The 25,041-nt window shown below is 40.3% G+C and overlaps 2 protein-coding genes across 3 annotated transcripts in view; one reads left to right on the top strand and one right to left on the bottom strand.

Annotated features, from left to right (window-relative positions):
• Window positions 1-12,577, top strand: part of LOC110676410 — a 66,055-nt gene extending 53,478 nt beyond the window's left edge. Inside the window, exons 1-5 of one of the 2 annotated variants that reach the window (XM_021844204.1) lie at window positions 5-1,375; window positions 1,470-1,589; window positions 4,334-4,559; window positions 4,625-5,320; window positions 11,800-12,577. In XM_021844204.1, the coding sequence (XP_021699896.1) occupies window positions 1,183-1,375; window positions 1,470-1,589; window positions 4,334-4,559; window positions 4,625-5,320; window positions 11,800-12,538 (1,974 nt within the window). In that variant the 5' untranslated portion in view covers window positions 5-1,182 and the 3' untranslated portion in view covers window positions 12,539-12,577. Of the gene's footprint in view, window positions 1-4; window positions 1,376-1,469; window positions 1,590-4,333; window positions 4,560-4,624; window positions 5,321-11,799 lie in introns of those variants that run through there. The other variant, XM_021844203.1, reaches the window with a different exon arrangement.
• Window positions 12,578-14,294: 1,717 nt separating this feature from the next.
• Window positions 14,295-25,041, bottom strand: part of LOC5574641 (zinc finger Ran-binding domain-containing protein 2) — a 36,332-nt gene continuing 25,585 nt past the window's right edge. Inside the window, exon 4 of the mRNA XM_001661506.2 lies at window positions 14,295-14,589. Within this exon, the coding sequence (XP_001661556.2) occupies window positions 14,484-14,589 (106 nt within the window). The 3' untranslated portion in view covers window positions 14,295-14,483. The remainder of the gene's footprint in view (window positions 14,590-25,041) is intronic.

Genomic DNA, 25,041 nt, shown 5'->3' with positions numbered 1-25,041 from the left:
AATAAATAAATGAATAAACACGACACTCTGTCGAAATAAACTAAGCTCGTATATGTAGATTAGTTGATGGGGATTCAAGCCAATTCCGAGAAATAAAGATATAACATGTATTTCTATGCTTCATATCAATTGTTTAATGTTTTAAGCACTTTTATCGACAAAATCAAAGTTTTTTTTCTGGGGTCCAAAATCATGTTAAAATTTCCATATAGGTGTCCGGCCCCACATGTCTCTAATTTCATAATCTATGAAGACAGAAACGTCATATATGGTGTAAACTAATAACTGCTTAATAGATATTTTATTATATATGGTGTTAAACTTTTAAATTACTCTTTTGATTTCTAGAAATATTCTATCTTTGAGTAAATATTTTGAAGAATTACTGGCAGTACCAGAAAAAATCCAGAAGAATTGTTGGGAGAATGCCTACAGGTATCCTTACCTAGAGGAAAAAAATTCAAGGAGAACTTCTGAAGTGCTTCTTCTTCTAGTAGGTATACTTTTCTCGGGATTGCTTATTTTTTCATTAAAAGCGTTGCAAAAATTTGTCTAGAAATCCCCAAATGTTTCCTCGGAGCAATTCTCTTAGGCCTTTCTGAATAAAATTTTGATATTTTAACTCATTCAATGCTTGAGCTGGATTGGCCACCCTTGGTTGCTACTCCAATATTGCGATATCAGCATCAGGCATCTTTAGTGTACAAACAGTGGTGATCTTATAATTAGGAGAGTAATTAATGATGAATTTAACCTGTCAATTGCATACCTTTCATAACCCTGCATCTATGCGAGTTCATGCGGGAAAGTAATTGAGGGTAAGGCAATTTATGGTAAATCATGATGAATAATGAAATGATAGATAAAAAGCGAAGGAAACGGTTTCCGTTTCTGGTTCTACGATAGCTATGCACTATATGAGATGTTTATTGAGAGAAAGAAGTAAGTGATAGATAGAACATAGAACTATAATGCATAATGAAAGGGACAGGCTCGGGATTGAACCGATGATCTTCTGATTCTAAAACAGAAGTGACATCCATCAGTCTACCAATTTGGTCTTGTTTTACGTCATCAAAATCAATATTATTCATCTTCGTCATACAAGGACACAAAACATAGCTGAGTATGTCTTTCAAACGAAAACTAGTCCTAGAAAAATTTGATACTTGATTTAGTGTTATGCCCATTGTCACCTCTATTATGGTATTAACATACATTACCGAATTTCCTGAAATACATATCTTTATCAAATCCCAACAACAACAAAAAGAATGCTGTATCAACAGCGTATTTATTTGCAGTTGGAATGATGATTTCTTCCTGGATGAAACTTCTTTGTCACAACCAAATTTGTGCCATGGATTAGATGTAGGTAAGATATTCTTTCGTCTTTGACGTATCTGGATTTCACATTTTATGTTGATCAATATTGCATACGAAACTTGTTTCATTTTTGTAAATTTCAGTTGCTGTGTACGATTATCGGCCATACCGAGATAGGTTTGATCCATTGTATCCTCATGAGTACATTACTGTGGATGATTTAAATTACTATCGTAGGAGAAAACCATCGGATTGTTATGCAGGTAAGTGAATGTATCATCTCGAACATTACATTCATCTCATATATTTCTGTTTTGAGCGAAAACATGAATCCAAATTTGAAAAAAAACTACATTAGTCTAGTAGTATTGCGGTTCGAAAACCACCACGAAACCATCTAATCAAAGTATGCTAGTAAAAGTTCAAACAGTCCAAACCATTGAAGGCGAAGTAGGCCGTCATTGAAATTTACACGCGTCGTTGATGATTGCTGAAAATTTATACCACGGATTCAAATTAAAGAAAATCAGTTGGTTATGCACAGTATTACCATACATTCGGCATGTAAGCGCATCTAGTGATACTTTTTCGAAACCATATGAACTAATGTGTGGAAAAAGTATGACTATAATTCTACACGGAGAAAAATCAGTCAAGTTTGTTGATTCTCAACCCAAAAATATAATTGATTTCAAACTATAATTTGTTGTTTTCAATAAACATCTTTGTTTGAAACAAATAAGCCGAATTGGTTGTTGCAAGGTAGATTTTTTAAAATAAAATCAACAAAAAATTTGTTTGTCTCAAACCAAGATTTGCGTTTTCTTTAACCTAAGTTTATTTTGATTTTACCAATAATTAGGTTGTTCACAAATTACCATTGGTAGGTTTTGCTCAATACTTCAAATGTTAAACACCAACATTTTAGTGAAACAAATATGCTCTGATTTATAAGGTACGTTGAATTCAATATTATTATTGCCGCGTCATATCACTACGACATTACTACTGAAATTTATTATCAGGAATAGTAGATGCATGATCGAATTCGATTCGGCATTACCTATTTGAGAATACGACACGACGATTCCCCGGAAAGTAATTGGTTTTGTGGCAATCGAATTTTTCGTCAAACACTGTTAGATTCCGGCAAATTATTCAGGACAAACCAAGGTAATTAGGAAGTGCATTGTTCACTACCTTATTTTAGAACAGATATTCATATTAAGATTGTTTTTAGATCAACATTACGAATAATCAGCGGTATGAGGCATAAAGCGGAACTTGTCCAACAGATGGTGCAATATGGACAAACAGCAGCATCAGATTATTTTTTTCATACAATATTATGAATGAACTAGTTTTAATAAGATCATTTAAAAAAAATACAAATATTTTAGATATAGCGCTCATTTTATTATTTAAAAGTGAAAATAATAAACAAACAATTGCAGAAAACCTACAAACAATAAAACAAACAATGGAATGAAACAATCTTAAGATTGGCAAACTCAAACTGTTTTTTCCAGTTTGAAACAAACTAAAGCCTTGGTTGTTTTTACAAATGTCACAAGGCTTTAGTTTGTTTCAAAGAAACATTTGTTAAATTTAATTGGTAAGACGAGGAAAAAACAACCAAAAAAAATGGTTTGTTTCAGCCAATGCAGTAGGCTGAAGCAAACTAAAATTTTGTTTGTGCAATATTCAACCTAAATTTTAGTTTGAAAATAACTAAAACTTGGTTGTGTTTACCATATTTTTTTCTCCGTGTATATATGTAGTGCATAACCCACTAAATTTTCAGCTTCATCGGATCCCCAAAACTCGAAATTTGCTTATGCAAAGTTTTGATGATAATTGTTAGAATGAGACAAAATATAGGGAAAACAACACGGTCTCCCGTGTTACCTGAAAAACAACGATCATCAGCATGGTTTCCAAGGTATCATCGCAGCCGATCGAAATCAGTAATGGACAGCTGTGTTTGCTTTCTGTTCAACCGTCGAACGGAAAGTTATCTCTAAATTTGCAATCACATTTTGTTAATATGTAATATATCGTCATATTACAGTTTAATTATACGCAGCTGTTTAGTGATGATTGAGCTGAAATCGAATTCAGGTTAACTTCTGCGTCCATGAGTCCTCTCGTGGTGTAGGGGTAACGCGCCCTATCTAGAGAACAGGGAGTCGTGAGTTCGATTCTCACCGAGAAGACGTGTAACTTTTTCGCAAACTTCAATCAATTTGTCAATTTAATCCAATTGCAAAATATTTGTAATGTTTAGTTTTTCGGTAGTTGTTAAACTTCCACTCGGTTGGTTAGCCGTAAACCACGAATCATAATTAATTAAACATAACATATAGAGAAGTGCTTGCTCTGTTCAGTTTCATTTATTTTTAAGTTGTGTGTAAAAAAGTTGTAGAATTAGTTAAAACCTACAAATTTGCTAAATACAGCATATAAATACAGTCATCTCTCCCTTACTCGATATTGAAGGGACCATCGAGTTAGGGAGGTATCGACTTACAGAACACAAAACCAGTACATCTGCAATCCAAGGGACCATCGAGTTAGCCATGAAAACCAAATTTTACTATGGTTCTCTAACTCGATATCGAGATACGGAATATCGAGTAAGGGAGAGTTAACTGTAATTCCATTTTCTTGTAAGCTGCAGGCAACGTTTTTTCATAGATGTTTTTAAAATACTTACCATTGAGAAAAGCTCTCGCCATTTTTACAGTAAAATTTCTCTCAAATGTCGTGTTAAAAAAAATGCTTTGAACCGATTCTATGACATGCTGGTATTGTAAGATTTCATAGTTTCCTTGCTTATCACTTTAGAATAACAAGAATCATAAACATGTATACCTGAAAACAAAGACTGATTTTTAGGGCCACTCTCTTTAATCTTTCCTAAACGATTACCTAAGTTTTTTCCTGATATATTTTTCGCTCATTAAGTGTGTGGAATAAGAGTTATTACTGTTTTTCATATTTTCAGATGAACATCTTAAAAGTCATTTTTCACTTCATAATCAATCTGAGCCTTCTATACCATATGCCACGAGTAAATCGGAATATAAAGAACATTTTCAAGAGTATGAGTATAAAAAAAGAATACCATTCATTAGAAGACACACAACACTTCGAATAGAATCAGGAACCATGGATAAAAAGTCCGAACATCACGCAAATTATGTACCGTACACTACAGAATCTATTGCGAAGTATGTTATCTTTCGAACTGATGAAAATAGATGTTCAATTGTTTCAACAATATAATTAATTTCAGATCTCGCCCACCATTGATTAAACATAGTGAGACCCTTAAAACGTTTAATGGGTCTAAAAGAACTCCTGAGTACTCCGAATACCGTTCATCGTTTCTTCCATACAAACTGACTGATTTTTTATATGAACCCAAAAAGATATCTAAAATGAGTATTAAAAAAGAAGCAATTAAGCTTGGTGAACTAAGCTGTTCAGATTCAACATTGCACAATAAAAAGAAAGCTGAGAAAAGCAATTTGAGACTGACGGGCGAGACAATGTTGGATCCAGAATACAAAACAAAATATATTCCATTTTCGATTGAAAAGTCCCAATCTACCCCTCAGTTAAATAATATAAACTTCACGGGAAATTTTAGTGGAATGCCTTCCGAGTACAAAGAATGCTACAAAAGCTATGATCATTTTACCAAAAGTGCTCCGATCAAGAAATTGGATAATCTAAGTTTAAGTGGTCTGCTGGACCTTACTCCAGAGTATAAAGACCGATTCCAGAACCCATTGTTGAGCAGATGCGATCGACCCTCATACTTAAAACGAGAAGATAATCTGCATTTAGATGGAGATTTCGTGAACCGTATGCCGGAATATTGCAGTAGTTATCGGAATCCCAACATAATTCATAAACCTGAAAAGGCAAAACCTAAGGATACCATATTACATCTCGAAGGAGGCATGAGCTACGAGCCAATTTATAGGTAAGTCACAACAAATGAAATAGTGCCCAAAAATACATTGACCTGCCGAAGGTTCTTCGTCAATAAGGTACCACGGGGCAAAGTGGGAGCTAATTCAAACAAACTGTTCAATATAAGTAATTTTCAAATGTTATTATTTTGCATATCCAATCCCAAATTCAAATCGCTATAGTTTTGCAAAATTCAAACGGATTTTCTATTTTTGTGCAGTTTTGGAATATAAAAAATATAAGAACATTTAAAAGAGAACTGATTCATCGTGGGGAAGGTTTATGGGGGCAGGATCAGTCATGAATCCTTGTGGTATCGATGATCATTTGGTTTAGTGTTAGTGAACATCGATTTTCATTGCAATTTCAGGCTGACACTGTTTTATTTCACAACATACCTGCATTTGCCAATGTTCACCGGATACCTCGAAAAGAATAATGTCATGGGGAGTACATTTTTATGCACAAAACTTATTTAAATTTCTATAATCTGGTGATATGTTGCTCGGGGAGACAGTCACATTTCTCACTAATACAATCTACAGATGTTTTCAATAACAACACATGCACAAGACACCAGTAGTCGAGAATTTCAAACATATTTCCCACTATTTTTTAGCCTTTCATGTCTCGAAAATCACTTCAGCTCCCGGAGAACACACATTACTTTCAAATTGAACTTAAATATTCCACTTTTCAGCCAAAACATCTCAGAAATTTGCTTTTCAAAACATGAAACAATGGGACAAACTTGATGTTGATGTTGTCCATGCGTTATACATCGCAACTTACTAAACAAGTTGCGCATCAAGCAAAATGTACTAATAAAAACAATCGCATTTCATTTTCGACTTGTACAACAATATACTCTCACTTCAGTTCGAACACACACCATGGAAAACACGATTCGGGGAGGCATCATCAAAGCATGGCTGCCAGAATTATTTACCTATCTCTTCCGCTAAATGCAAGATGTTAACACACAATTTCCGAAAAAAACAGTGAAAATGTTGTGCAATTACGTATGGAAACCTTTTTCATTAATTTTATGATCTTTTCACTATGCCGATAGTGGAAAATCTTTCTTTTGTTACGTTGTACAGACAGGTATTTAAACTGAAAGTGATCATCATCGTACCATCTGGCAGCATTGCTCATCAGCTGTTATCCTGGTACCTCCCAATTTCCTCCCATCGTTCTGTAAACAAACTAATCACAAGACTTAGCATGACTCTTTCTTGTTGCCACTGGAAAGGAATAAAAATGCTCCAGAAGTGAAAATCCCGAAGATCTGCTATAAATCTTGAAGAATCGAATCGATTAGCTTGTGTGTGTGAGAATTATTCAAGGTTAGTTATGTAGGTAACAGATCTCCGGTGATAACGTAATGAAAAATTACCGCAGATGGATTTCAGAAGATTCTGAAAGAAGGTTGAACTATGTTTTCATTGTGTTTCTTCTGTTGTAACAGATCGCGAGAAAAAATTATGTTTTCCGTAATCGCTTATTTTTGTATTCTGGAACCCGCACCTGAGGACTACTCAAGTTTTACATAGACAGATCTAACGAAATATTAATTTCAAAAATTAAAGCAATCAAACTTGGTTTTTATATAACAATATAACACGAGAGAAACAACTAGTGGTTCGACTGATAGAACAACATTCTGAATAAGGCAGCATCCTATTATTACGTAACGCAAAAATTTAAAAGTTTTTACCACCGACCACCCCCTTCCCCGGTAAATTTAAAAGTTTTAACCCCTTCGTAACGCTTTTTGTATGGAAAATTTCAAAAAATATTATGAGCCGTTACGCCTGAGCCTACTCCCCCTCTTCCTACAGCGTTACATTATTTAGGGACGGCGCCTTAATGTGTTGTATTTAAAAAATGCTAGAGAAGATCTTCATGCAATTCTTCAGTTAAAAATGCTAAAAAATGCATTTACTTACCGCAATTAGGTGGCATCCACAACTTACGTAACGCTCTAGGGGGATGGGGAGGAGTAGACTCAAGCGTTACGGCTCATACAAAAATTTGAAATTTTTCATACAAAAAGCGTTACAGAGGGGGGAGAGGGGGTCAACAATTTCCAATTTTAGCGTTACGTAATAAATGGACGCTGCCTTACAGGCCCACGTGTTTCACGTGATTTCATGTAGTTCTCTGTCGAAATTTCATAAGAAAATATTACATGAGGAAAGAAACTTACAGCATGCCGAAGAAGACCATTTTGTATACCAATCGGCATTCATTACTATTATTCTGTATACAAAGTGTTCATGAATGCAATCGCGCCCTCAATTTTAAATATAACTTCGCCCATTCTAAGTGCTCTTCAGTTCACTCAAAAAACAGAACTAAAAATCTAACCCATATTGTATTGTATAAAATTTCAATACTCTCCACAACACCACGATTTACGAAAAGTAAAGCATTTTTTTCAGATACTTTCCTTTCACATACACATCTAAACCGTTCATTTTTCTGACACACTAATACAACAACATTACAGTCATTATGATCAAATCAGACTTACGGAGCGTTGAACGTTATGGTGGAAAAGGTCCAAAAACTGCTATTTTTTGAATGTTTGAACGCTTATATCTCAGAAACCGTTATGTATAAAATTATACTTTCTTCATCATATGAATTCATCTACCACCTCGAAGGTATCCCCGTCAATCGTAACGTTGGCTCCTAGACGAGCCCTGTCGCGTTCGACTCCGCCCTCCAGCATCTACCGTGATGTTACCATGTTTCGCGCACGCTCCTAATTTCACTCACTGCCATTTTGTCCATATTTGTTGACACATATTGCACTACTTAATTGCATGATATGCAATCATGGCTGAAGTAGAATTATTCAAAATAATAGACAACAAAAATTTCTTTCATAAAATATGTTTAAAAGTGAGCGAAATTAGGAGCGCGCGCGAAATATGGGTACTATACGGTACTTTGTTTTCGACGCATTCACCACAAGTCCGACTCTTGTTGCTTCACGTTTCAGGCGGATGTACATTTCTGCCAGCATTTCCTCTTCCGGTTATATCCATGTCATCAGCAAACCAAACAAATAAACTGGACCTTGCGAAAATCGTGCCTCGGCTCTCCGCGTGCGCATAGGTTCCCAAACTTTTCAAGTGCACGACTCACCTAGCCGTGCGGCGTATTCTTCGCGACCCACCACCTGAAAACCCTGAAGCAATTAATTCTGTACTGAAATTATCAAGGTCATACTAACCATGCACATGCCTTATGCCCATTTGAAAATAATAGAGCATGTGATGCTAACTATACCGTGCGGGATCGAAATCCGTACACCTAAGAAATAAATCTAAATCCGTCCATTTTTATGAAGTGTACGCCTACTATTTGTATGAATTGTACGGATTTCGGTCCCCCACTGTATTTCAAAGTCATAAATTTCCGTTTTAATTTCACAACATAATGATTAAGCGGTTCAAATTACAAAAAAAAAGTTTCGATGTGCAATCTCCCATATCTTGTAAGAAAGATACAAATAGTGTTTCGTGGAATTTCTGGAAATTTCGATAGAGATTTTGAGGTGACCCAAAGACAATGTACTCTTATATAAAAATTTCCATGAAATAATTTTGAAAAATGTTCCAAACACGTTATTACTGCAATTTGTAAATAAAAGTATTATGGTCTCAAATTGATAACTTATTCTTCAAATATTAAAGAAGGCAGTTGCTGAAGAGAGCAATTCAGTCCCAACGGATGGGAGTAGAGATATCCAACTAGTAATAATACTTGAAAGTGTAGCTTACTGACGGTAATTTGATTCATAACAATTATTTTACTGCAAGCCGTGAAACGGGGATTATAACAAAAGGCCGAATCACAGAAGGCCGAATACATTCTAGCCTATCACAAGAGGCCGAATGCACAGAAAGCTGAATCACAAAAGCCCGAATCACAAAAGGCCGAATAACAAAAGGCCGAATGCATAGAAAGCCGAATCACAAAAGCCCGAATCACAAAACGTCGAATGCACAGAAGGCCGAATTACAAAAGGCCGAATCACAGAAGGCCGAATCACAAAAGGCCGAATCACTAAAGGCCGAATCACAAAAGGCCGAATCACTAAAGGTCGAATCACAAAAAGCCGAATCACAGAAGGCCGAATTAGAGTTACAAACCTAAAGAATAAAGCTTGGATATGAAAAGAACAAGTCCATGCTTTGATGCATTGCGTATAGCATCTATTCGGTGTCATGCAAATAGAAAATCCAGGCGTTTGCCCGGTATAATGCAAGCAGAGGATGTTTTTTTTTCCATTTTTAGGTCCAACGAGCGACAGCGAGTTCGGACAGCAAGCGTTTGCCCGGTATAATGCCAACATAGTCTTTTACGCAACAAGCAGGAAAATGATTGCTGAGATAGGGTATAACTAGTGTTTAAGGTGATTTTAGAACGAAGCCACACCTCAAATTTTTAAGAGTACAAGACTTGAGAACCAAATAGCGCTCCGCGAATTTTATCCTATTTGTCACTATCAGCAAGCAAGCAATTTGATTGATTTTCAACGCGAACTCTTGTCAGATTCTCCAGTCTTGTGCACTTGAAAATTCAAAGTTTGGCTTCGTTTTATAATCACCTGTGATCATAAGAATACTAGGTTTACTAAGAATACTTTTCATCGTACAGTGCCTGTTCAATTTTGACTCGGTTTGAATTTGGCAACACGGAAATCCATGCGGCTTTCCCTAAAATTTATTTTAAAATTTCGGCCTTCTGTGATTCGGCGACATCTGCACATAGTAATAAAAATACCATTATTTTTTGTACTAAAATAAATTCCGTATTATTGTATTTTCAACTTTCGAGAAGAGCACTGCCGTGAATCGCAAGTCAGTCCAATCTGCATTTTCGTCAAAATTGAGTTGAGTCCAGTTTTCAACATATCTTCCAATGCTCTTTCAGCTACACTAATGATATAATATGATTTGTTCGGAAAATTTACGAAAAAACACCAAGTCAAATTGTCCCATAATGAAAAGTAATCGCATATCAGTCCCACCACAGATTTTCGCAACGTGTGACCCAGAAATGAACCGTCTTTTGATCATCTTTTCATTTTTCTCGCAAATATATCGTAGTACAGGTCGGACTCGATTATCCGGAGACTCGATTATCCGGGGACTCGATTATCCGGGATTCGATTATCCGGAATTTTAGACTCGATTATCCGGAATTTGTTTTTTGATGTTCTTGTTTTCCAATTTTTATGCATAAATCTGAGATAATTTGGTATTGCAATATACAATATGAATGGTTTTGCAGTTTAGAACGTATTTAAGAAAAGAAGGGGTTTGAAAAAGTGTATTTTTGTGTATGCCGGTTAACATTTTTTTTTCTTGTAAAAACCCCTACTATTCCTAGAAAAAATGTCTGGCTACGTCACCGCATCATATAAATAAAATAACAAAAAAAGATAATATTTAAATTCTTTTGTCAAAAATTTATTTTTTTTTTCTATGTGATTCGATTATCCGGAGAATTCGATTATCCGGAGTGAAAAAAAAATCGACACTCCGGATAATCGAGTCCGACCTGTAATAAGTAAATTGTGAAAGTTTCATTAAGATTTGAACATGTTCCAATTTTCTAGAAATTTTTGAATATTCGTATGGACAACGAGTTCAGAAACTTCACAGCCCATTTTCTCAATGCCTACTTTTTACATATGGGACTGACTTGCGATTCACGGCAGAACTCCCTTGAAAAACTTTTCCAAAATGAGCTATGACGGAAGTCCCACTTACCCCGGATTCTATCAGAACCTCAATTTAAATTAAGTTTTCAAATTGCATATTCTCCACAGCATCCACAAATTTGATAAGCTGATTTTTTTTTAAAACCAGTGTTTCAAAATGTGTAATAAATAAAATTTTCATTTTTTATTATAACTGAAACTTTTTGCTTTTATATTACATTTATCCAGTTAGATATTTTACTATTTGTTTTAAATAATCCAGGAGAACTTGTTTGCACATGCGCATCTTTATTTCATGATAAATTTGGTTATTTATAATTTATAATTCGTATAATTTTTAACTTTTTGTCATCTTCCCTATCCTGGCTATTTTTTGTTAATCCATTATTCACAACGAACTTAACTACTTTTTTCTCTTTCTTGAGTACTACGTTAATTATAAGCGATATTTAATTAAGTGTAGCTGTTTAAAATTATTGCACTTCATCAAAAGTGCTCAAAATAAAATGTGCCCTTGTTGATTTTTTTGCAAATGGCTGTAGAACTCAAACTATGCAGCCACCCATATCAATTGGATTGATCAGTTTTTTCGAATTTAGATCCGAGCTACAAACAAAATCGGGAATCTAAAGTTGTATGAAGCAGAAAATTTACGAGAGCTCATGGTTTGAAAAGCATTTTTTGGCATTATTGTAAAAGCATGTTATAAGGATCCGAACTGTAATAAACATACATATTTTCAGATGTTCATACATTGATTTTCCTAGAAATCGGCCTGTCATCAACAAACCAGAATGCAACATAAAACTTGAAACATCTGTCGAACCAAATCAACTAGGATTCCGGAAACATCGTAGTAGGATACCGGTGCGCAGTCAACAACACGCTTTCACAGATGAAGAACTAGCAAAATTCGAAGCATTGCCAGAATACCGGAAGGCTAAAAGAGAGCTTATGATAAAACCACGACCGTTATCGTCTAATAAAAGCACGCTGGCGCAACAAATCCATAACGAAAAAAACAAAGTGGGTTTGCGACAAGATGGACAAAGTGTGTCATCCAAAATTACGCCAAGTGATGATGAGGAGAAAATCATGAAAAAGACACCGAGTTTCAAATTTATGGTGGAAAATATCGACGACAATCGCAAATTGAAACTTCACCAAGAAAAACGTTCAAAATCGCCGATATTAGCTATTCAAAGGGAAAATGGTCCAGTAGAGCTTTATAACAAACCGTTTTTTAAAGATAGTAAAAGTTTCAATAGGAGAAATCGAACTAACGTTATTGAATCTAATGTAAAATACGCAAAAAATGCAAGTGATCAATATCGACATTATCAAATGGGTAAAGCAAAAAACCGTGCATACGATGAGCAAAATGTGGTATCGAAATCTTTTGTGGTACTTAACGCGCCGGTGAAGCAGAAAAATAAGCATTGGTTGGGACCAACTACAATATATGATTCAAAATTATATTGAATTATTATTAAACATAACACTGCCATGTTCTTAGTAAAATTCGCATTGAAATATAATTACTTGAAGGAAAGAACAACCTGTCCCGTCAATCGTTGTTATGTTAACTGCGTTTTTGTTATACCGTGACCGTCCCTTACTTTGCGCAGCTTCTAATTCTGTGCACTTTCATCAAAATCTGGCAAAATACTTGAATTTCCGTTCAAAAATTATTTTTCATATCTTGCTACAAAAAGTATTCGAAGAATTTTCTTAACAAATTTACGTTCAATACTAATAAAAAAAATAACTTCGAAAATATCGAAAACCGTCAAAATTGACTTGCCTTGCTAAGGGAGTATCTCATCACTTAGGTAAGTTATTTAAAGCAAATTAAAAATAAATTATTTCAGATTTTTAGTACGTAGGCACTAGTTTATTTATCGAGCAACCATAATTGATAAAGTGCAACTTATTTTTTTCTTCATATACTTATTCTGCGCAGAAGCTATAAAACTTTATTTTATGGGTTAGCATTTTACATGCTTCATCAACTGTTCGGCAGGCAACACAGCTCATGCTGGGAAGAATAGATAAAATTAATCCAGGCTACTAATGCAAAAAAACAGTGTTGCTCTGAAAGTAATTAAATGCACGGTGCCCCGATAGACCGTTATTATGAAAAAAATGTCCATCAACTCCGAGCACAGCGCTCGATTCCTGAGGTCATTCTGCACCTCTGAGCAAATTAAAAAAAAAATCTTTCGGAGGAATCTCGAGAAATATTGATTTGAAGTTTTTGACTTAAAAATTCAATATAATCCATATTAAAATTTCACAAAAGCACTAAAAAAAAAACTACAAAAACGCCCAAAAAATTGGCCAATCTGTTCTCAAACTGTTTTTTTTTTTAAAGAAACTAGGTTAATACGAATTTTAGTAAAACTAGGTTAATAATAATTAAAGTAAACAGAATACAAACAATTGATGGAGTTTAAAAGAGTATTAATTTCCAAGCCGTACTTATAGCCCCTGCAAAACTCCTTAGAACAGAGAAATTCTCACATTTTTTAACATTTGGCATTAAACTCCATCAGTCCATTAAGAGGAAAATTCAATGTACCATCAATTGATTAAAATAATTGTTTCAAATTTTTCGTCGTGAGAAAAATAATGTTTTATTACAATTTAGTTTATTTAGTTATTATTTATTCGATCACTATTCGGCCTATTCGGCCTATTTCATTCTTCGGGAGATCTAATATTCGACAAAATTAAAATTATCGATACATTTTTTTTGGGAGATGTATTGAAAACTGAACACAACTCAATTTTGTCGAAAATGCATATGGGACTGACTTACGATTCACGGCAGTGTAGTAGCAATGATGATCACCCAATATGCAATATTGTCGGTACAAAATTTCAGTCTCGAATAAGCACTTTTGAGGTCATGGTAATTTTTAGAAATTTTACTTTTTTTCCATACTACCATAAAATGCACACTTGGCGTTCTATTTACATAATGCCTACTTTTGTGGAATGTTGCAAACATGCAGTTATGGGCGTCAACGAGTGAACACGTGCATAGGTCCATTGATCTAAAAGTTTAAGGAAATCATGCAAATATCCGAAGATTCCATAATATTTTCCGCACTTTAATCGACTTTTCCTTAAGGTGACCAAACTGTCACACTTTCCCCTATTTCGAATTGAAACAAGTGCAAGTATGAGTAGACGTGAATGTGATACTTCACTAATGTAGTTACTAGACGATACATTAGCGTAGGTTATTTTGCTTCATTCACACACATAACAAATAGTAGGTATGCTGGAATATAAAAAAAAAAACTAAATTAATTTCATTCATTGTTGACGAATTGTACACAATATTTATTCTGTAATAATATTGGGCTGATTTGGTGAGCATAATTAGCAGACGTAGTTTTGTTTCATGGCATTAAGAAAGTTAGCGACGATAAGATGATGCACTGTGGCGCTTATAGCGTGGCGAATTGGATCTGGATCGGGAACGTTTGGAGCGATGATTTGACTGACGGTCACGATTGCGGCCACTGCAATGAAATACAAGATTTATTATAATTTGCATTATTGTTTACAAAGTGCAAGATTATTGACACTGTTTCTGTAATAAAAATTTTAATGGTACAAAAGAATGGAGTATTTGAACAACTATCCGAAGATTGTTTTTATTAAGCGCTAAAATATAACAGGAAACACCCCTGGACAAATCATATCCCTAAAGGTGATACAGTCAAATTCCGTTATTGAAAGCACAGCTGTACTTACACAGGGAACCAACATAACTCGGGATCAGTGGCATAATCAATGTATAATTACTGGTGCTCTTATGATTATAACAAACAATAACGGCGCCGGCTGCGTACGAATGCAGGTCAATTTGGGAATGGGAAAGAAATGTTGACGTGTTATTTGCTTTAAAGAAGCCGTTAAGTCCTCTGCACTTCCACAAGAAAACACTGGGAGTTTGCAGGAGCAATCGATGCGATCAAGAGATCAAAGACTACCAAACTGATTCAATATGGGGCACTTTATCACTTCACTTCGCGAACGACGCGCGACAAGTTTGATCCTGATCCCGTTGCCCGCCTTCGTAGGAGCAAGCGGCATATCAAAAGATAGAAAAAGTTGAAATTTACAGTGACGTAATTTGTTTAGTTTATTCGAGCACGTGGATAGAAGCACGAGTTGATAAAAGTTGAGCATGGCGTACCTGGAGAAATCAAGAAGACTCCTTTGAGTTAGCCTTAGCAACTAACAATCACTACCTCTCCACGACACCGGTCGGTATACAAGCATAATTTAGGGAAGATCAGATAAGCTACTATTGGACTGCCATGCTGACCCACAGTGGCCCAAGGCTGGCCAAAAGTCAAAAAAATGAAGTTTGCAAATTCCTTCTCGAATATTTTTTCTTGATTTCTTCACTATTGAGTAACAACTCTCCAAAGTTTCAGATCGATTGGTGTATATTTAGATTTTTCACAGCATGTGACCTGGAGAGATGTCAGCTGAAATTGACCCTTTTGAATTTTTCAAATTTCGTGAAGTTTGTTCTATAGAAATTACAGTTTCTGTACTAAATCATGACCAAATCTTTCTCAACCGGTCTCATTCTAAAGAATATACCTTAGGTTTTGTTTTGAAGATATTTTGAACCATATTTGACATGTTTACCATACGAGAATGTCAAGAAGTGTATAACATAGACTTCTTCAAAAAAAAGTAATTTTTTCAATGGTAGTTCAAGATATCTGGGAAACGCTCTAAAATGATCATTTACCCCTCAATGTGTGACAAATATTCCATAGTACTCGATGTACAATAGCTTCAATTGCGCTTTTTTGCGCCAAAATAAGAAAAAATATTTTTTAGTTACACTACGAATTAGCCCATTAGACCATCGTACTTGTTATAAATATCGCATTTTTTTACCATTATATGCTCCCCAATAGATTTAAAAACCAGCTCGAGCTTGCCCACGATATTGAACTTCAAATGGGCATCGAAATAATGACGCATCATTTAATTTTGATCAGGATACGGATTTCATTTATTGAATTAAAAAAATGTACTTTTTTAATCTAATTCTGTCAAATGTACCGGAAATATCGATTTTCTATTTCAGCGACTATTTCTATCAAATTACCTCTAAAAATCATGTTTTGTCAAATAATTAGCAATTTTGAACGTTTTTAGTGAGAATTGTACTTTTGGCCAGCATTTGTATGGAATGCGGCCACTGTGTGACCTTGGGAGGAGCGGAGCTCGGAGTATCTCCACTTCTGGACGGAGACGGTTGTTGAACAGAAGGATATAATGCCACGACGGAACTCGACAACGTCCTGGATAAAGCAGGATCGTGAAGCAACGAATGATGCTTCTCGTGACACGTGCGACACGTGAACTTCGACGAACATATCTTCGCCTGATGTCCACTGCCCAAACAATTCCAGTACAACCGTTTCTGCATTACGAATTCTCGGAGAAGGCGTACATACTGCTTAAGGAATACGGATCAGTTGCGTAGAACGTGATTGTCAGAGCACGACAATGGACATGCCGAAGGAGAACTGTGTCGAGTGTATGCAACGCAGCATGCCATCGACAATCGAAGCAACTCTTGAAATTTGAATTTTCAATTTGAATTCTTAGTTTGAATTATACTACCAACTAATAAAGACGTATTTTAATTGTAGTCAAGTTTATCTTTTCAAGTCCAGTCCGATTGACTTCCACGTTCCGCCAATAGGTTATGGGCCTTTGGGACCGGAATCGGATCTGGTGAAGAAAAAGTTTTTTCGTCCACCGAGATGGGGGACAGACTGGTGTCGTTTCCGAAGCTGAATGGCTCCAACTACGATAATTGGAGTTTCAGGATGAAGCTGTTGCTGACCAAGGAAGGGAACTGGTCGGTTGTTGCGGATGTGAAACCGGAACCTGTTACGGATGCCTGGAGAACCAAGGACGAGCAAGCGCTGGCAACGATCGGATTGGCCGTGGAGGACAACCAATTAATCCACATAAGGAAGGCTAAATCGGCTGCGGATGCGTGGAATGCTCTGGAAAATTTCCACGTGAAGAAAACGTTGACGACGAAGGTTTCGGTGATGCGGAAAATTTGCAGTTTACGCCTGGAGAAGCATGGAGATATGGAAGCGCACGTGTCGAAGCTGGCGGAGTTGTTCGAGAAGCTCAACAATTTGCAGCCTGAAAAAATCCTGGACGACCAGTGGCTGGTTGCCATTCTGTTCAGCAGTCTGCCGGAGGAATATGAGACGTTGGTGACCGCTCTCGAAGCCCGACCGGAACAAGATTTGACCCTGGACATGGTGAAAGGCAAGCTCATAGACGAGTGGCAGAAAAAGAAGCAGCGCAACGGTGATGATGACGGGTCCGAGACCGTTCTGTATGCGGATTCGAGAACCGAGAAAGATCGGTGTTTTTTCTGCAAGAAGTTGGGGCACCAGAAGGCAAGCTGTGAAAAATTTCGAGCATGGAAGGCAGCGAAAGCGAACGGTGCGGTATCCAAGCAACCGAAGGTGGTAACCAAGCAACATAAAGCTCTAGCAGAGCTTGAATAAAATAGGTGCTTCTGGTTTGAAGGTTGGAAGACTAATGAATATGTATTTCAAATAACAAACTTAGGTTTCTAAGGTTAATGGCGTTGCTAAGGATCTGATTGCGTAGCTAACATAAGTCGCGGGTTACTACACATCACTCCTCCCTAATCTGCGACGCCTATAAAATGGCAAAACTTCTGCTGGTTTGGTGTAGCCAGCGGTTTGGTGAATCCATCTGCCGGTTGGCTCGAAGTGGGCGTGTAGCCAAGTTTGACCACGCCGTTCTCCAAACTCTCGTGCACGAAATGATAGCGGATGCTAACATGCTTCGTCCTGGGATTATAGGATCCGTTGCCTGCGATGCTGATTGCTGACTGGTTGTCGCAGAACATCGGAACCGGTCCAACGTTGGTGAATTCCGACCGAAGATTGCTCCACCACATGGCTTCTTGAATGCTCCGGGAGAGCGCCATATACTCCGCCTCGCATGACGAAAGTGCTACAGTCGGCTGTTTCTTCACATTCCAGGCTATGGCAGCACCCTGCATCGTAAAGACGTAGCCGGTTGTCGATCTGCGGCTATCTGGATCTCCTCCCCAATCGGCATCGCTATATCCGACCAGTTGTCCATTCTCGTCCCTCTTGTACTGTAATTTCTTCGTAGCCGTGCCCTTCAGGTATCGGATGATACGCTTAACAGCTTCCCAATGCTGCCTGCCAGGGTTCGATGAAAATTGGCTTACCGCATTCACAGCAAACGCAATGTCGGGTCGAGTTGTCTGGGCCACGAACGACAAACATCCTACTGCTTCTTTGTACGGCACATCTCTCATCTCCATTTTCTCTGTTTCAATCTTCGGGGCCATCGACTTTTCCAGTCTACCGCTCGGATCCGCCGGAGCTGCTACCGGATTCGCATTCGTCATTCCAAAACGACGAACGATCTCCTCAATATACGCCTGTTGGTCCAACGAAAGCTTGCCTTCACGTCGATCCCGCTGGATCCGAATGCCAAGGCAGTGTGTGGCCTCACCCAGGTCCTTCATTTTAAATCGCAGCATTAAAAAATCCTTCAGCCTCTTCTTCAATCGTCGGTCGTTTGTGAATATCAACAGGTCGTCTACGTATATCGTCACGAAAAGCATTTTCTCTCCATCCAGCATCCAGTACAGGCAGGTGTCTACCCGCGATCTTTGCAGGCCGAATTCTCGCAGCACCTCGTCCAGCTTCGCATTCCATACTCGGCTCGATTGCTTCAGACCGTATAAAGCCTTGTTCAGCTTGCAGACCTTGCCATTTGGAACCGCGAATCCTTCGGGCTGGACCATAAAAATCTGCTCGTCACCCAGCTTGCCTTGCAGGAATGCGGTAACCACGTCCATCTGGTCCACATCCAAGTCGAACTTCGTTGCCACCGCCATCAGGTACCGAATGGTCGAATAGCGTACTACGGGGGCGTAGACTTCCTCGTAGTCCACTACAGGCTTCTGGGAACACCCCTTCACGACAAGCCGCGCTTTATATCGCTCCAGGCTTCCATCAGGTCCTCGCTTGATAGCAAAAACCCATTTGTTTCGGATGGCTTTGCGTCCCTCTGGTAGATTCGATAACGTCCAGGTCTGGTTTTCGCTCAATGACGCCATCTCTTGCTTCATCGCCGCGATCCAGCAATCACGATCAGGTCGCCGCATGACCTCGTCGTAGCTCTGTGGAACGTCCTCCACAAGCAACGATGGAGCAGATGGCTGGGGGGGAATAACTTCGCCAGAAAACGTACCGTAAGTTACAAAATCATCATACTTGCCTGGACAAATGCGCTCCCGACCGCTGCGCCTCAACCCTTGTTGACTTTCTTCAACTGGTCTTAATTGTTGCGGTGGGAGCGCGTGGTCGCTGCAGGCGTCTTCAAAATCATCGCCAGACGTCTCCAGCGTGTTGTTGATTGCTGCACCTTCCTCCTCATCATCGGAATTGTTGGCGTTCACATCTGGACATTCAACGGGCACAATGGTCTCTTCAGTATACAGCTCCATGAATTGCACCGGTCGAACCTCTTGAGGACTCTCGGTTCGGGAAACCTGCCCGTCCTCGTTAACCGCTTCCACGTCACGACTGATCTCGAACTTGTGGCTCTCCGGGAGGTAAACCCGGAATCCCTTCGTGTCCTCGCAATAGCCTACGAAAACGCTCTTCACCGCCTTCGGATCGAACTTCCTACGCTTTACCTTGGGAACATGGACCATCACACTCGTACCGAAAACCTTCAGGTGCCGCAAATTGGGCCTCTTGCCAGTCCACAGTTCTTCCGGTGTCTTGTTCCCAATGGACCTGGCCGGTGATCGGTTCACCAGGTATGCTGCTGTCGAAATTGCCTCCGCCCAGAATTCTTTCTGCATGCGCGCATCGTTCAGCAGACATCTAGCCTTCTCCACAAGGGTTCTATTCATCCTCTCTGCCGTGCCGTTCTGTTCCGGAGTGTATGGACACGACCTCTGATGACGGATGCCATCTTTCTCCAGTGTCTCCCGGAATTCGTTGTTCATGTACTCACGCCCATTGTCTGTCCTGAGGATTTTCAGCTTTTTACCTGTTTGCCGCTCCGCCTTCGCTCGAAACAACTTGAACGCCGCCAGGGCTTCACTTTTTGCCTTCAGGAAGTAAACGGCCACTCTCTTGCTTGCGTCATCGAGAAACGTCACAAAATATCGACTGCCACCCATGGAAGGAATCTCCACTGGTCCGCAGAGATCGGAATGCACCAGCTCTAGCAGTTCTGATGCGCTGGTTTCGCTCTTGGGAAATGGTCTTCGTGATTGTTTCCCTTCCAGACACACCGTGCAATCCTTCACCTTCTCGCCTTGAAAATCCACGCCATCGGACACATTCTTGAGCTGCTTCAGACTTGAATCGTTCAGGTGGCCCATCCTACGATGCCACAACTGAATTCCATTCGCCAGAAACGTTCGCTCCGACTGATTCAAACGGTACAGGCCGCCTTCTTCCTTGCCGGAAACGACCAGTTCACCGTCCTCATTCAGCACCTCACATTTGTCCGCAGTGAATTTAATGGTATGGCCTCTCTTGCAGATCGAACTTACCGACAACAGGTTAGTTGCCAAATTGGGAATTTTCAGCACTCCGTGAACATCGATCGTGCCATCCGGAATCTGCAACGCAACCGTTCCTCTAGACATGGCCTCCATGCTGCCATTGTTCGCGGTCCCCACCGCGTGCTGCAGTGCTGTTTCGTCCATGAAAACCTGGTTCGGTCTGGCCATGTGACACGTCGCTCCTGAATCAAAGTACCAGGCGTCTGCTTGAACATCGCCGATCGCAAAAATACTGCAGAGCCCGCTCGACTTCGATTTCGTCTTGCTGACCAACTTGTCCGGACATTTCGACGCAAAATGGCCTGACTTGCCACAGTTGAAGCACGTCTTCTCGGGTTTCTTCTTGGCTTGCCCCTTGAATTTGGTCGAATTCATGCCTCGCGTGTACAGTGCACCTTCATCGTTGCTGTTCGTTGGTCCCCTCTCGAACTTCACATCTTGAAGAATTTTCGCTTTCACCGCATCCGAGGTCAGATTTACTCCGGAGGCCTCCAGTCCCATAATCATGGGCTCGTAATGTTCTGGTAGCCCCATCAGCAGCAACGCCACCAGCCACGAGTCGTCCACCTTGAACCCAATCGAAGCAAGCTTGTGGGTGGTGCTCATCAGCTCGTTGACGTATTCCTCCACGCTTGAGCTACTCACCAACCGGATGGACGTCAACTTCCGGAGTAGGCCGATTTTCCGTGTCAACCCGGTGTCTTGAAATGCTGTACCGAGTTTCCTCCATGCTTCCGCTGCATCCGCCGCGTCCTGGACAAGGCTATAATTATAGCTCTCCAGACTGAGACAGATTGTCGCCAGCGCACGCATCTTGACATCAGCAGCTACAACTTCATCTTCCGCCGGTTCGATGGCACACCAGCTTCCCTCTCGAATCAATATCATCCGCATCGCGAATGCCCAGGTGGAGTAATTTTCACGTCCTTTCAACTTCTCTATGGCCGGCATCGCCACGGACCCCGTCGTAACTCGAACGCTTCCTGCTTCGGGTCGACTGCCGTTTCCGCCGCCAGCTTGAGATCCGGAACTTGCTCCTGTTGGTGGTTCCATCTTGAGTTTTTGTAATCTTCTTCCGGTTACCGGCTGGGCCAATAACCTCTAGCAGAGCTTGAATAAAATAGGTGCTTCTGGTTTGAAGGTTGGAAGACTAATGAATATGTATTTCAAATAACAAACTTAGGTTTCTAAGGTTAATGGCGTTGCTAAGGATCTGATTGCGTAGCTAACATAAGTCGCGGGTTACTACACATCAAAAGCTAACCACGTGTCACAACGCAACGACGACGATGACGACGATCACTACGCGTTTCTCACTGGATGCGCAAACGGGACGGAAAAGCAGTGGATTTTGGATTCTGGTGCGACTTGCCACATAGCAAATTACCGGAACTTCTTCGAGAATCTGGACGATGCAGCTATTGAGGACGTTTGGGTCGCAAACGGAACGAAATCTTGCTCGAAAGGCCGTGGTTCAGGACGGATTACCGTGATAGATGGTGCTGGTCAACGGCGTGAAGTGCCAATAGAATGCGCGCTGTATGTTCCAGAGATGAAATCGAATTTGCTGTCCGTGAAGCGACTGGTGCAACGGGGATTCGTCGTCACATTCGATACGAGTGGAGCTAGGATCATGAGAGGTGAGAAAATGTGCGCTATGGCGGAATCCGTTGGAAATTTGTACGTACTGCGTCAGCCCACCGTGGCACGTGGCATCGACGTTTGGGGCACAGAGATTGTGAAGCGGTGCTGAAGCTACAAACCGTGGCTAACGGAGTGAAAGTGAAGAATTGCAACTGCAGCGGTGCTTGCAACGTGTGCATTGAAGGCAAGATGCACAGAGCACCATTTCCGAAGGCATCAGAAAGTGTATCATCTGCGGTGATGGATTTGGTTCATACCGACGTATGTGGACAAATGCGATCAACTACTCTGGGCGGAAGACGGTACTTTATCACGTTCATCGATGACTACAGTAAGTACACGGTGGTCTATTTGATGCGTGAGAAATCCGAAGCGCTCGAGAAACTAGCTGAGTACGTCGAAATGGCTAAGACGCAGTTTGGAAGGAAGCCCAAAATTTTGCGATCCGATCGAGGTGGTGAATACACCGGCAAGAAGTTCAAAGCGTTCCTGAAGAAAAATGGTATCGTCGGACAGTTGACGGCACCGTACACCCCACAGCAGAATGGGGTAGCTGAACGGAAGAACAGGTACCTCGTCGAAATGGCCAGGTGCATGCTTATCGACGGAAATCTGGACAACTGTTTCTGGGGAGAAGCGGTTATGACGGCCAACTACATGCAGAATAGGCTGCCGTCGCGGTCCATCAGTGGCACACCACATGAACGATGGTACGGAAAGAAACCCGATCTTGGTCACGTCCAGCGGTTTGGTGTGGATGCATATTGTCTCCTGCCAAATGCAAAGCGAGGTAAGCTAGATAGAAAAGCTATTAAGTTGAGATTCGTTGGATATAGTGAGGCGTCGAAGGCATACCGCCTAATTGATGAAAGAAACGGAAAGGTAACTATTAGCCGTGATGTTAGGTTCCTGAGCACATGTGGATCCGATTCAAGCCGAGTGGAAGAAAGTCTGGTTGTTCCATCTATCAGCTTTCAACCACCGGAACCACCAAATGAGCCGATCGAGTCTGATGATGAGGATGTCTGGGATGTTCCAAACGATGGATTGAATGATTTAAGTAGCGGCGAAGCTGGACTGGAGAACGTACCTTGTGTTGATGCTGGTACACCTCGAAGGTCAACGAGATGCAACCTGGGTACAATTCCAAAGCGGTATGCGTGTAGTGCGCAAAATTTAGTTCAGGAGGAGCCGAAATCTTTGAAGCAAGCGTTAGCCAGTCCAAACAACACCGAATGGCGCCAAGCGATGGCGGAAGAGATTTCATCAATGCAAGCGAACGATGCCTGGGATTTGGTCGACCTGCCGGCCGGCCGCCGCGCCATTGGATGCAAATGGGTGTTTACGCAAAAGCGGGACGAAAGCGGTAAAATAGCTCGATACAAAGCCAGGTTGGTGGCTCAGGGATTCAACCAGCGATTAGGAATCGACTATGGAGAAGTTTTTGCACCTGTTGTTCGCCATGCAACGTTTCGGACGTTAATGTCCGTCGCAGCGAGGAAGAAGATGTCCGTCAAGCAATTTGACGTCAAAACGGCGTTTCTAAACGGCAACCTTGAGGAGGAGATCTTCATGAAGCAGCCTCCCGGGTTTGTCGTCAGCGGAATGGAAAGCAAGGTATGCCGTTTGAAGAAATCCTTGTACGGGCTCAAGCAAGCAGCTCGTGCTTGGAATCAGCGACTACACGAGGTGTTGATAGCAGATGGATTCGAGCGCTCCGAGGCAGATCCCTGCCTGTACAAGAAGCAAGCCGGTAGCAAGTGGTGCTATGTTCTCGTCTACGTTGACGATCTCATCGTGGCGAGTGAAGATGAGCGCATCATCGGTGCCTTGAAGACGAAACTCTCGAAAAATTTCCGGATTACCAGTCTCGGTGACGTCAAGATTTACTTGGGAATCGAAGTCGATCGGGACCATAATGGAGATTTCTTCATCAATCAGCGGAACTACATTGAAAACATTGTGCGTTCCGTTGGTTTACAAGACGCAAAAGTGTCAACTGTGCCAATCGATCCTGGGTACGGTAAGACGGATGATGAAGACGAGCTGCTCCCAACCAATCTGGAGTACCAAAAGGTAGTTGGGCAGTTGCTGTACATAGCGGTCAACAGCAGACCGGATATTGCAGCGGCAATTTCGATCTTGAGTCGTAAGGTAAGTTGTCCAACCCAACGCGACTGGAACGAACTGAAACGAATGGTTCGCTACCTGAAGGGGACAGCAAATCTGCGACTTCGGCTAAGCAGCACAGGTGATTCTTCTGGTCTGGTTGGATACGCCGATGCCGATTGGGCAGAATGTCGGACCGATCGGAAATCAAACAGCGGATATGTGTTCCATTACTGTGGAGGCACAATTTCGTGGGCATGCCGGAAGCAATCTTGCGTGTCTTTGTCCACAGCAGAGGCAGAATTCGTGGCTCTTTCCGAAGCGTCTCAAGAAGCGGTTTGGCTGCAGAAACTCTTGGAGGACCTAGGTGAGAGAACGAAAGTATTGTTATTTGAAGACAACCAAAGTTGTTTGAAGATGCTGGACTCCGAAAAGTTCAGTAACCGTACGAAGCACATTTCAACCAAATTCCATTATGCCAAGGACTTGAAGACGAAAGGACTTGTTCAGTACGAATACTGTCCTACTGAAAGGATGACAGCGGATCTTCTCACGAAAC

Source organism: Aedes aegypti, chromosome 2 (genome assembly GCF_002204515.2).
Source record: "Aedes aegypti strain LVP_AGWG chromosome 2, AaegL5.0 Primary Assembly, whole genome shotgun sequence".
In the NCBI taxonomy this organism is placed as follows: Eukaryota; Metazoa; Arthropoda; class Insecta; order Diptera; family Culicidae; genus Aedes; species Aedes aegypti.
This window is presented reverse-complemented; position numbering and strand designations above follow the sequence as displayed.